A 14,419-nucleotide genomic window follows, 5' to 3' on the forward strand; every position below is an offset into this window, starting at 1 on the left:
TGCCAGATTCATCAATGATTGATCAGTGGGGGAAGGAAAAAACAGACTGCTGTGTTGAGATGACCCCAGTCCCAATGTCATGCTAACAGAGGACAAAAATGCATAGAGGCTGTATGAAGCTGCATCAGAAAAGCCAATCACTGAGCAATTATGGAAATAGAGAGACACTGTATTTTAATGTGCAGTTGTATACAAATCTTTGGAACACCCACGGTCACATTCGAAGTTTTATTGATTTTCTACATAAAAATAACAATACATCCTTTTCAGGAAACTGACTTCCTGCACATTTTAGTGCATAATTTCTATTTGTTCACTGAGTTTAACATATATTAAATAAATAGCACATAAACTGTGCCATAACTATTGTATAGTCCACATTTTATTTACTTATTTATTTATTTATTTTTTAATGTGTTAAATGCAACAAATACTAATATTGTGATACTGTTTTTCACTGGAACCGGAGGAGAAATGAACTCCTTGAGAATACAGTACTGTGCACAAGTCAGAGACCTTCATTTATTTATGTTATAAATGTATTAACTTAGTAAACGAATTTTACAGAAGAATACACAAAAGCCTCAATAAATAAATGTAAATCAGATTTTTTAGTATTTAGTGTGCCCACACTTTATCACAACCTGAATTTTTAGTAGACTTTCGGTCAGCTTGTCAAAGGAATCTACAGGGATATTTTACACCTACACCTGCAAAGTTCAGTCTCTGAGGTTGTTTGCATTTCTTCTTTCATACGGTCCCTGCATTTCCAGTTAAAATGTAGACTCTTCAGTGTGTAAACCTGTTTGAAAAGCAGTTTGTGTTCTAGTGCAAATTTTCTTCTTTTTGTCTACTTCTTTTTTTCTCAGTAAGTGCTTCCTGACAGCTACACATCCTTTCTCACCCACAGCACTGAGTAGTCTCCTTACAGTATACGGAAGGGTTTTTCCTTCTCTCAAAGATGAAAGCTTTGAAATGTTTTTACCTGAAGGTGACTGTTTAGGTGGTCTACCAAGCACTGCACAGTTGTTAAGAGTCTATGTTTTTTTTTTTTTTTTTTTTTATTATTCCAGTTTTGGAAACTGTTTCTTCACTTATTTTCGTTTCACTTTTCCCTAGTCGATTATTTTATCTAATCTATGAAGAAATATCTCCCTTAGATTTTGTGTTAGATGCACATGAGAAGACATTTGCAAAGCAAGCATGGTGTGTCTGGGTAGTTGCTTGTGTAAATGATCTGCTCAGGGAAGTGTATCGTCATGCAGTTTACCACAGTCATTTATTGCCCACCCCTAATTTATAGTATGAAACTATGATTGTAATGTAATGTCTGTGTATTACTCTAAAATCTTGCTCATAATTAGAAAAATACTTGTAAGGCATATACTTGTACATTTCAAGCATAGTTACTCTTGCATTTCCTTTCAGAAGGTGATTATTTTTCTAAAATGTTCCTCAAGTCCTCAAGGTTTAAATGCACGCATCATCTTCTCACTATTGGCAGGGTGGTTCTGAAATCAATTGAAATAGATGGCGATTATCAGAATAATGAGAAGTGACATGTGCCAAACTGCAAGCTGTCAGTTTGAGGGCATGTGGGCCAGGACTTGAATGCATCATTGTCCTTTTTTGTATTCATCTTCCATAGTTATGATTGCAGCTTGGGCTTCTCAGCGGGGGGCGGGGTTGTAGTGTGGGTCCTTTGAACAATGGGGGGACATTTCCTAATGACTTATTCATGTCTGTGAAGCTTTTAATATTTCCTGCGCTCATCACTTCAGTGGGGGACTGGCGAACACTCCCGTTGCCTGTCATCCCAGCCTCCACCCCAGTGACACTTACAAACAGCACTATTCCTCTCTGCCGTCGGAAGCTGAAGAGAGCAGCGCAGCGGGTGGCCCTTGTTGGCATAATTTTATTGCACGTAAGGGATAAACACCCACCCGCCGCAGTTGATTAATCACGGCACTCTTGCTTTCTCCACATGCTTAGCTGGCGCAAGTGTTGTCGGGCTGCGCGGGATTAAATGCGAAACTGTTTGAAACACTATTGCTAATCCCCCTACTCTGAAAAAAAAAAAAGAAAGTGCCCAAATGAGAGTGTTTACCTTTTGTCTTTTTCACGCAAATCACAAGATTACACTGAATTAATTGGGACCCCCTGTGCTGAGCGACTGTCCACAAAATGCAAATTGTTAGCACTTCTGCTTTCACACGCAAAACTCATGGAGACAGCTTCACCACCCCTACCCCAGCCGCTTGCAGCATACTGCTTTTGGACCAGGCCCAGTTAAATGAACACTAATTACTCTCATCTGTTGCGTTTGGTTTTCACAGCCGATACATGTACCATGGCCGAGTACAACAAGCTGAAGAACATGCTGCTGGACATGCAGCCCAAAGGCTTGACAAAGGGCGAAGATACGCTTGCAAACACAATGGACCAGAAGAGGGCCCTGGTTGACACCATGTTCAAGTATTTGGATATGAATCACGATGGGCACCTAAGCAGTGAAGAGCTAGCACAGGTAATGTTTTTCTTTGTTTTTTTTTTGGCATTGGAAGGGGATTTCATCAGAGGGACAAGTCTCTGACCACGCTTTGAATCAGTTACATATTTTTTGGAAACATGTCATGAAATCTCAAATTTCACCAAGATTTAATTTGTGTTAATTATTTTGGTGTGTAGTCAATAAAAAAGTAGGAAAAATTAAAGACAGTATATTAATTGGTTACAATCAATATTTCAGAAAGTACATATTTTGGGTTTAGTGGACATAAGGAGTTAGAACTAGAATTATGTGGAACCATGTGTAGCGTACATCACTTGTAGCGTACATCATGTGAAGCATGTAAACATATGAGCAAATCAAGAGAGCGCATTTGGCCTTGCTCTCTCTGGGTGGGTCAGATGGACCCCGGTTTCCCCATCACTCAGCACAGTGCTAGCCAGCGCAGGTGTCTGTTGCATTCTGTGGAGACTAGTATGAATGCTATTTATAGCATTAGCTTTCTAACTAGCCTATGTAACTTTAAAAAATAGTGTAAACTTCAGTAGATAAAGCAAAGCTGTCTTTTGGAGTAGTTTGCAGTTAGAAATAATAAAGTGCAGTAAAATGTCATACCACAATACTTATCACAAATCTTCAAATCTTGTAGTAGCTTTGTTTTATTCAAATACTTTATTCCCACTCCTAAAAATCAGTATACCAAGGGTGTTTTGGAAGGGGTGGTGGATGGTATGTTTGAAAATAGCCTGAAACTTAAAAAATTTAATGAGTGCATGCTTCATTGAATATTATTATAATAATAATTCTAATCTCTCCAACGTCAACACTTTCAGACTACACTGTACTCAGACCTGCTTTGCCCCTATATTCATATTGCTCAAAGCTGTATCCATTGTTTTTCTGTAATGAGGTATAAGCTTGGCAGCCTCATTTTTCAAACATGAAAAAGAAAGGCAGAGGAATCTAAAACATGCTTCAAAAAGAATCCTTTTTTTTTTTTTTATATACATATTGTTGGTGCATTTTAATATAAACTTTCACTTCATTTTGCCTCCTGCTTTCTACCAATTGCATGGTGTACTGAACCAAAAGTGATGTAATTGACTGTGCCTCAGTGGTCTTAATGATAGATTACTTTTCATGATTAATGACTTTTATTCATTAATTAGCAGACACCAGCAGAGGAGATATTCTGTAGTGTCTCTACCAGAGCTGAATAAATATGTAATACTGCTTTTTGGTCGTGTTTTTGTGATTGAATTTGGGTGCACGCTGTTTTCTAGATCTCCATGAAGGAGCATTTGGAGGACAGCTTATTGGAGTGCACCATGCAAGACCTGATGCGATATGATGACTACAACAACGACGGCGTCCTCACCCTGCAGGAGTTCTACACAGCATTTCGTGAGTTAGCCCATGTTACCGTGCTGCTGCAGTTTAAACCTAGGCTTGATCAGAGCAGATTATCCATGATCAGAGCAGCAAGGGTTGTCAGGGGTCTGTAGAAAAGGAATAAAGGAGAGAGGAGGAGATGGAGAAAATAAGAGATCGAGGGAATGAACATATCGGAGTGTGAGTGAGTGAGTGAGTGAGTGAGTGAGTGAGTGAGTGAGTGAGTGAGTGAGTGAGTGAGTGAGTAATAAGAGAGAAGGTAAAGCGTTTGTGCATCACAGATTCAGGGGTGAATCTAGGACATTTTGACTGTTTTTGCACACTCAAAAACAAGAACTGACCCCAACGGGAACCAAAGAAACTTGCAGTTCTAGCTCTAGTTCATTTTCCACATGATTGAGAGACGACTGAGAGATGAAACCATCATAACAATTAGTAGTGGGCTGAATAGCAGGTTATCTGTTATAGCAGTCAAAGTTCTTTACAGTTTTGCTGGAAGTGTTATGCTACAGATAACGTGATATGCAAACAGTGAGAAACAATGCTAACATTGTTAAGCCAGAGATGTTTCAGTCCCATATCAAATTAATGAAAAGGCAGGAGTCTCTCACTGACCCGCCACTGTTTATCTAATTGTACGCTTTGTTTTGAAGACAGTGGACATAAAAAAAAAAATGCCAGTCTTTTTGGGTTAGCCTTAGCTTAACATGGACAGCATCATACAGCATAAGATCGTTGGATCTTATACAGTCTCGTGGCCTTGTGTGCACTGACAACCATTGACTAGCTGGTACTAATAAGCTGAATAACTGTAAAATTTTCTAAATTACACCATGTCTGACAATCAGAGGCTTACATTCTAGCTGGATGAGTAAGGGATTTGCTAAAAGTGTTACCAAACACAGAGGACAAGTGCCATTAGTGTCTGTTGGTACCATTCCTGAGCAAAAACCATTCCTGCTTGACTAGTGGCCAATAGAAAAAGCACAGTTCCCGTTGTGTGGTACCAAAAGGTACCAGTACTATGTGCAGTGGAAAAGCTAACACTACAAAGAAATGCTGCATATTAAGTGACAATGTCTGGTTAACAGCAGCAAGCTAAATTCAAAAAGCCATTTTTTGCTGTCTTGGTTTAAAGTCTAACTAATGTAAGCAAGCTAGTAGCTAGCTATTTGCCAACTATGTGTGCACACTGGAATTAGACCTCTGCATTTAACCAATTCATGCAGTGAATCACCAACATACATGCATACTAGTGAACAGTGGCAGTGAACACACTTGCCCGGAGTGGTGGGCAGCCCTACTTACAGTGCCCGGGGAGCAATTGGGGGTTAGGTGCCTTGCTCAAGGGTACTTTAGTCATGGACTGTCAGCCGAGGTGATCAAACCAGCAACCTTCTGGTCACAGGGCTGGTACCCTAACCTCCAGCCCACGACTGCCCACTGTTACTACCTACCATGCCTAGCTAAAGGTAGATAATGGCCATGTGCTCAGTAGCATGTGTAGGAATTTTACTACGACATTAGCTGTGCTGAAGTTCAGTGCCATTAGGTCTAGGCTGGCTCAGACCAGATTATCCTTGATCTGACTACGCAGCAGTCCTGCCAATTTTTTAATACCAGCTAGGCATCATTATCTGCCTGAACAGCTTGGTCTATTTCTGTGAGCACCTGGTTATTTGGAGTAATAGCATCTAATCGTGGCTCCTGTGATGATATTTGAGCAGTTACGGCTGACAAGTGTGGGTGGAATTGCAACCCAAGATTGCATTGTGCAACATGTAAAACAAAGGTCCTTCTGCACTCGCTCGTAGCAGAGATCTCTAATTTTACATGCAGGACTTGCACTTTAAACAGAAACCTACAGCTGAAATTACACACCCACCAAGTGAGGTGATAAATCAAGCCATTAATGCAACGTGTGACTCCTGTGTTTTTTTAGATTTACCTAGTGGTGCAGAAAGCACAGGTTCATTAAACATCACTAGTCGTTAACCATAGTAATGGTGGGTTTTTAGGAGGTTGTTTGTTGCCATTATACAGATTTTTAGTTTAAGCTGCCAGATGGGCGATGGCGACACCACCAGTGGCTCTTGCACATGTGTCCACATTGTAGTCATTTAACTAGGGAGTGAAGGACTGGGCAGGGACCAATAAAATAAAAGAAATGACGCTGGTCAGGCACTGCTCAAGGTTAACTGTTGTGATACAAAGGGAAAGAAAGAGCTTGAACAGGGAGTTTTGGGGAATGTCATGTGGAACAATGGTGAGTAAATCATCTCCAGAGAGTGGCTCATTGGCAAAAGTGGAAGGACCCAGGTGTTAGACACATGGGAAATGTCCCGAAGGAGAGCGCATTCTGTAGGTCATTTAAGCTCGATAGACACATTTAAAATCTGGAGCAGAGGAAGTAGCAGGTATTTCTCGTAGGAGGGGAATGATAGAACTGTCGAGTATGAGTGCTTTTCTATGGATTGTTATTTAGAGGAAGGGCAACTATAGTGGCTATCCTTCTCTTTCAGGCCTATTTTCTTTCAGCCTTTTCTTGTTCATTCGGTTTGTAAGTGTTCTTTGATGAAACGCTGGTACATAAATGTTCAGCTACATTATTTCAATTTTGTCACCATTCCACATTGTACCCTACAATCACTGTAACAAAAAGTGATGGGCATGCCATCATCAGTGTAGAACATAGTAATTATAGCAGCTAAGATTCTTTCTGCCTCTGCATGTTTTACTGTCAAAATATAGTGATATGTATGTCTAATGTGGTGTCACAAAGAATTCACAGATTTCATTAGTATTATAGGACTGGAAAAGGTCTGAATGTATCAGACAGAAAAGATGAAATGACCATAAATGTCTCCTGGTTACTCAGGACCCCCTCCTGCTTTTGTAGATACAGCTGACTCTCAGGTCTGTCTTGTCGAAAAGAAATGACAGACGAAATATCCTATTGCTACCTTGTTATTTCACATATGGTCAGGTCTCCTGCTTTGTGAGGGAGCACTGGATCTTATTGAAGAACCCTTCTGGAATTACATAGACACATAGACATTTCAGCTGTGAAGAGGAAATGGTGGGGCAGCTCTTTGAGGAATGAAGAGCTTATTGCAGATATAGGTGGAGTACTCTTACAAATGTATAGCTCCTTGTATCATCAGTAGGACTAGGAGAGTTAGCTGGGCACTGAGAAAGAAGGAGGCTGAGAGGGAAAGAGAGAATACAGTTTGCTGCGTGCCTGACGCTTCACTCACCCTGAGTCTATTTGTTTGTCATGGCTCTTGTTGATGGCAGGGATAGACGGCTGCAGTGATCTGCGCAAGCAGCCACAGTCAGCAGGTCTGCCTAATTAATCAAGAGGCTGAGACAGAGAATGCCAGAGTAGCAAGGGCTGTCAGGGGTCTAGAGAAGAAAGGAATAAAGAAGAGGGGGGAGAGAGAGAGTGGGAGAGGAGACAGAGGGACTGAGAAATCAAGAGAGAGAGGGTTGACCATTTGTGAAATCACAAAGCCACTTGCAGATTGATATTTTGTAGCTAGATTTAAAAGAAATAATTTTCCATGACAATGTCTGGTTCACAGCAACAAGTAAAAAGCAAAAAGATGCTGTTGGTTATTTTGATCTAGAGTCTCTTCAATGCTCTCAAGATTGAACCATGTTGCCCACTATTACTACTATGCTGTTCACCTGCTGCACTATATGCGGTTTTTATACATTCAGAGAAAGAGTCGACCTTCAAAAAAATCTAGTACACATTAAACTGGTGGCAACTCATTTAGGCTCATCTACCAGACACTGGCATGGATTGTCATAACAGTGAAAAATGACGTGATGATTGTGCTTGGTTTTTAAACCATGGTCTTTGGCCTGTGTACAAATCGGAAAAGATTAGAAAGAGCAAGTGTACAGAGAGAGATGAATCATATGATAAAGTGATGGAGGGATATAAATGCAATTGGCTGGCAAAGTAGTCCTGCTGTGCATAAGGCCACTGAGGACAGTGGTGGGTTGGAAGGAGGCAGAAACTGTAACTTGGCCACAGTTCTGAAGGTCAGCAGGGTTTGGTGTGCCACGTTCACTTTCCCTGCATGATGGATCTCCTTCTCAGGCCCAAGGTGGTGGAGGTCCATGCTTATCACAGGGAGATCATGAAGGCCCTCCAGAGTGCAAATGACTACATTAGTTATGGCAGAGTCCATTAAACTCAGCTGAAAACAATGACTCTGCCTGTCGCTCGCCCTCATTAGAAGCTTTCTCTTTTGTCAGCGAACGAACCTGAGGCACTATCTCATTTTTACCCCTTTGTTTGGTTGCACCTGTGTGCCATTTTTAACCCACGACATGAAAGAACTTTAGTGAAAGTTGGTTAAAGTAAAAGTTACTTGTATCCAATCACAGACAGGTATGCATCTTCCTCTTAAAGCTGTTCTTCTTTGTAGCGCCTGCTTGAAAGGCTCAGCCCCCGTGACAAATTGCCAACATCTGTGGTTTCCGGGACGCTGCTTGGTTAATTACGACACGTCAAAGAGTTACTTCAAGCTTTTAAAACCTTTCTGTCTTCCTCATGACTCGACGGGAGACACGTTCCCTTCCTTTCAAGTCTCCACCTGTCCTCATCCTGTGTCCATCGTGGCCTGTGCGGACAAACAGCTGTCATGCAGAATAAAGCTTGTTATTCGTTTGGTTCTGCCTGCCGATTTGTTGGGAAACGTTGTCATAGCAACAGTAGGAGCCAGTATAATCTTTGTATAATCTCCTCACAATGCAGCAGATGATCTCTCTCCCCACTGAGGAGAGAAGAGTACCATGAGGTGTACCTGGGATCATTTACGCATGTTCGCTTTCTAAACACCCACATTTACAAGGGTCGTTTGGCTTGGAAACACCCCATAGCTAACATATTGTAGATGATGAAAGTCTTGCTAGTAACAAAGAATTGTTAGAAAAGTTGAGTGGAGCTTTGTGGACACAGATACCTACAATTGTTCCAGACTTTTACTATAAAGTAAAATAAAGTATCCTGAGGGGCATCACAGGCTACATTCACATGGTATACAGGTGTGTGATACTGATTTGCCTTTATGGGACAGTGTGAAAAGCAGAAAGCACATTGAATCTGACAGTTTCAGTTCAGATTTGGTCAACTATCATATGTGGTACTGAAATCTGATACATATCTGAAAGTTTCTTTAAACATTCTTAAGCCAATATGTCACTGTTTTGGCACTCAGTTTGTGGCCTTTTGCTGGCATTCTTCATCGTAGAAGTAAACGAATGTAACTGAGCTTTCTTCTCTCTGTTAATTGTCTTCCATATGCATTAATATTCATTGTCACGTGAAAAGGTTCTTTTAATCTTAAAGAAATATAGAAGACAGCTGTGTTTTTTGGATGAGCCAGCCGGAAGGATCAGTGATCTTTTGTGCAGGTCATTTTGGGAGCGCGGTCTGCTCAGGTAATGTAAAAGATCAAACAATAAAGTCTTATTTGGGCAGTAAATTGTATTTGAGCCACTTTCACTTGCAGTCTGAATGTAGCCTTACATTTGCCAACAATTTTTTTTTTTTTTTTTTGGTGGAAATGTTTTGAATATGAATTGAAATTGAAACTTGGATCCCAAATCAACTTGAAATGCCAAAGCAGTCCACATTTCACAAATGTATTGTCCGTTTTTGTGTTTGCAGACTTAGTCATTGTTACCTGAAAGCGTTCACAGCTGCGTTACCAAGAGCTAGTATGCCATTTGCAACGTCTTGTGAATGAAAGCATGTAAAATCGTTTCTTTTGACCTTTATTATCTTCACCTGCATTCTCATGGAAAAGCCAACCCTGCCAAAAAGCTTTTCCCTCCAAGCTTTTTTTTTTTGTGCACCCACTTTTGGTACGTATCCACACGCTGAAGCTGCTGCATTAGTCCTAGGGCTTCCTATGCATGCTGAGCCTTGGTCGGAGGCTCCCGGCTGTTAATATCGCAGCATGTGGGCTTCTTTTATCCCGGGCTTCCAGCTCGGGGGCCACAAGTAGGAAATAATTCATTACCATGCCTCCGTCGACTCGCTCTTTCGGCAGACCCCAGCTCCTCTCCGACTTCAAACAGGCGCATCAGAAGAGCCAAGGGTTCGACTCATCCCTTGGCTCGCGCACTCCAAAGACCAGGGAGGCATTAAGGATAGAATAGGCCTCTCTGATCTGTCTGAAGTGCCCCAACATTCTGCTTATCATTTAGAGGAGGTAGATGTGTGGATAGATGAGGAGGATCGTGGTGGTTACAGCCTTTCACAGCCTGAAAGTAGCCGTTTCCGCTGTCTAAGAGGTGATGGTGTACTTTGAAAGCAAAATAGCAACAATCTCTGTTATAAAGCTTCGGCTCTGAAAGACTTCTAGCTTATGGTTTTGTTCCAGGCGTAGTATGTCTCCAAGAGATGCTAGGAGATTCACCCTCTTGTGAAGAGTATAAAGAACACAGTAACAGTGTTAAGATTTCAATGTGTATTGAAAATTCACATGATCAGGATTCAAAATCACCCCTTGCACTCTCTTGAGTGTCTCTCAGTCAGAGTAAAGTGGGCAGGGCTCATGTTATGCATGCACCCATAGTCAAAAGACTTATGATGTAAATCATGCTGTGTATGATGCTGGTTGTGCTGATATAACGGGAAAACACCTTTTTTTAGAGCTGACAATGTTAAACATCTATTAGATTACTATTACTACTATTACAACTAAAATTTATGGAAAAGATATTCATGTACTGATGTTTAATCAATGGTACTCATACCAGGCATTCTGCTTATCATTTAGAGGAGGTAGATGTGTGGACTGAAGAGGAGATCTTTTCTCTTCTTTACTCCTTATGGGCTGTAGAGATCCATGTCCTTGCTCATGTGGCTACAAATAGGGGTACTATTCCTTGGATTACTACAACTCCATTAACTGATATTGTGTCCAAGTATAAAAAACTGCTAACGTTAAAAGCCAAAGGCTGTGTAAACCATTTCTTTTTCATTCCAAGCCTGGAGCCATTGTTATCGCTGTTCCAAAAAAGAGAGACCTCCAGATGACTCTTTTAACAGTATATTGATTAGTTTATACTGTCTCCAACCTTGCTAATCTGTTGTAACAAAATAACAACAATAGCAATGAATTGTGGTGTGACAATTTTGAGGACAAAAAGCCAACTCTTGTCCACAGGTGTAGTTCCATTGCCACAACGGAAGGACAAACACAGCCTGATACAGTAGTGAAACAAGGTGCTTCAGTAATATCCCTCTGTGTAGTGGTGGTATCTCCTCTCTGCATCAAAGCGAGGTGCACTGTCAGTGTCTTTCCTGCACAGTAAGAGGCTTTTTCTTATTCATTATGTTCGCACAGCAATTCCATGTGCTTAAGCGAGAAAACACTCAAATTTGCTGATGCTGCATGCCAAACATGTCTGCACTGCAGTGTTCATTGAGAGTCCTCGCTTAAATATCAAGCTTTTGGGCCTAGGCAATAGTTCACTGACAAAAGTATAATGCATTTGATTGTGCTGAAAAAGCAGTTATGGTTTCAGCTGTACAAGATCAGCTTGATCTAAAGGGAAATTGAATCAAACAATCATATACTGTGTTCACACGGCAAATTTAATGTTGTTATAGATGTACATTACTGTGCAAAAGTCAGAGACCATCCGCAAAGCAGCCATTAAGTGAAAGCTGTAATTTTTAAGTGTAAGACAAAAGCAGGAACTTAAATTTACACGACACGCAAAAAATACACAATATTTCCAACAGTAAGTATAAAATCAAACCTGTCAGTATGTAATTGGCTCATTCTTTTGGGCACTTTTGCGTTAATTCTTTTCTGCCACTTTAACTCTTCCATTAATCTAGTCTTATAATCAATGAGCTACAGATGTGTCCTTCCAACAGAAACTGTTCCCAAATGTGTCACTAACAATTTGTCCCCCTTTAAAGAGGCACTAACATTCACACAACTACCACATCCTACTTAGCAACTAAAATGGCTAAAGTCAAAATTTCCAAGGACTTAAGATTTCAGCTCTTCTGGGAAGGCTTTCCACAAGGTTTAGGAGTGTGTTTATGGGAAATTTTGACCATTCTTCCAGAAGAGAATTTGTGAGGTCAGACGCTGATGTTGGATGAGAAGGCCTGGCTCACAGTCTCCGCTCTAATTCATCCCAAAGGTGGTCTATCAGGTTGAGGTCAGGACTTGACTGTGCAGGCCAGTCAAGTTCTTCCACACCAAAATCTCTTGGTCTGCTGAAGCATTAAGGGTTCCTTTCACTGGAGCTAAGGGGCCGAGCCCAACTCCTGAAAAACAACCCGGCACCATAATCCCCCCTCCACCAAACTTTACACTTGGCACAATGCAGTCAGACAAGTACCATTCTCTTGGCAACCGCCAAACCCACAATCGTCCATCGGATTGCCAGATGGAGAAGCACTTTACACCACTGCAATCGACGGTTTGCATTGCGCTTGGTGATGTAAGGCTTGGGTGCAGCTGCTCGACAATGGAAACACATTCCATGAAGCTCTCTACTAATCTGAAGGCCACATGAAGTTTGGAGGTCCATAGCGTTTGAATCTGCAGAAAGTTGGTAACCTCTGTGCACTATGCTGGCCTACCACTTCATGGCTGAGTTGCTGTCATTCCCAATCATTTCAATTTTGTTATAATGCCACTGACAGTTGACTGTGGAATATTTAGTAGCGAGGAAATTTCACGACTTTCACAACAGGACTTGTTGCACAGATGGCATCCTATCACAGTACCACGCTGGAATTCACTGAGCTCCTGAAAGTAACCCATTCTTTCACTAATGTTTGTAGAAGCAATCTGCAGGCCTGTGTGCTGGGTTTTATACAGCTGTGGCCATGGAAGTGATTGGAACACCCAAATTCAATTATTTGGATGGGTGAGTAAACATTTTTGGCAATATAATGTATGTTTGGGATGATTTTTAGTCATTTTGTGTGCCTTTTTGCACACTGGTATTCAAAGTTTTGCAAGCTGGTTTCTGAGCAATCAGTGACTAAAATAGTGTATAATAGATGGCTCACATGGACACATCATCTTGTCTGTCCATCTTATCATTTCTCTCTACAAAAAGGAAAAAGAAAAAAAAACATAATGTCATCTCAAACAGACGTTCCAACTTGTTACTATGGCAACAGAGTGATACTAAAATGACTTGTGCACTCACACTGAATATGACAAAGCCAGGCCAGAATGGTGACTGTGATTGCATTCTATTAGAAACATGAATATTTGGCTGAGAAGATGACTTATCATCACAAGGCATTGGTGAGAATTTGTTGCCTTAAACAACGAAAGGTATCTGTCGAAGCACAAAAATAATAGTAGTCGTAATAATAATAATGCTCATTGCTCTTATGTTGTGTTGACAGCCATTCCAATTGTGGAGATAAACTAAACTAAGACCTTGTAAATCTACACTGTCCATCAAAAATGTCTTATTGCAACCTGCATGCTTTGCACAAAATCACAGGCGCCATAATATACATACTTTCTGCTGGCATATTAAGCTCAAAAGCCAATCACAGAGTCAACAACAGTGCAGTGCCCTGAAGCACTTGTCGGGTTAAAGACCTTCCTCTGGTTCAACACAGGAAACTCCCTCATAAATGAAAAGTATGTGTTTTGTCGATAGTACTAAATGCTGTAAAGAAGGATTTTTCTTTGGTTTAGTTCATAAGACTCCACTCACTGTTCTTGACACAGCCAGTTGTGCATGCCAACAGCACTGCCAATTTGCTCACACTGGCATTATGCCTGTCAACTTTCCCTTTAATGACACACTTTTGTTGACGCAACTGTGTTGAGATGTGACACAGTGACAGCAAACGTAATTATTTAGCTGCAAGTCTTCACATATCAAGCTATTATTATTTAAATGGTATGTTGACAGCAAACACAATTTTTTTTCTCAAAGAAGAACTGCCTAATATTTTGGAAAGGATTTAAAAACAGTTTGTTGCTGTTCCAAATCATCACACTTAGTTCTATGATTATTTTATCCCATCATCATAGTTAACAGACGGATATTTGATTAACCACAGCAAAGAAAAAAAATAGAGTGCAATCAAAGCTTAATAGGTGTGATTACAGTACTGTGCTAAAGTTTTAGGCATCTAAGCAAATTTTTAAACAATTGACCTCAGCAGTGAGTTTATCACAATATACATTAGAATAAAGTCAAATTCAAATAAACATAAAAACAATAAAAAATAGCAAGAATTTCTTGGGTCCACATTTTTCCATGACACCACAGAGACTTGTTAATATCATCAATTACATCATGAGCACAATTTACTGAAGCACTGATTGGTCAAACCAGGAGCTGCTTTTTAACTACATATAATACTTCCTAGAGGAGGGTTTGGAATGGTTAAACAACACACTAAAATCCAGAAATCACTATATATATATATATAGTATATATATAGATATATATATATATATATATATAATGTATTATATATTATATTAT

At 40.4% G+C, this 14,419-nt stretch overlaps 1 protein-coding gene across 1 annotated transcript in view; it reads left to right on the forward strand.

Moving 5' to 3' along the window:
- Positions 1 to 14,419, forward strand: part of fstl4 (follistatin-like 4) — a 251,958-nt gene that overhangs the window by 161,669 nt on the left and 75,870 nt on the right. Inside the window, exons 5-6 of the mRNA XM_017705294.2 lie at positions 2,337 to 2,527; positions 3,793 to 3,913. Coding sequence (XP_017560783.1) covers positions 2,337 to 2,527; positions 3,793 to 3,913 — 312 coding nt within the window. The remainder of the gene's footprint in view (positions 1 to 2,336; positions 2,528 to 3,792; positions 3,914 to 14,419) is intronic.

This window comes from Pygocentrus nattereri, chromosome 16, assembly GCF_015220715.1.
Source record: "Pygocentrus nattereri isolate fPygNat1 chromosome 16, fPygNat1.pri, whole genome shotgun sequence".
NCBI lineage: Eukaryota > Metazoa > Chordata > Actinopteri > Characiformes > Serrasalmidae > Pygocentrus > Pygocentrus nattereri.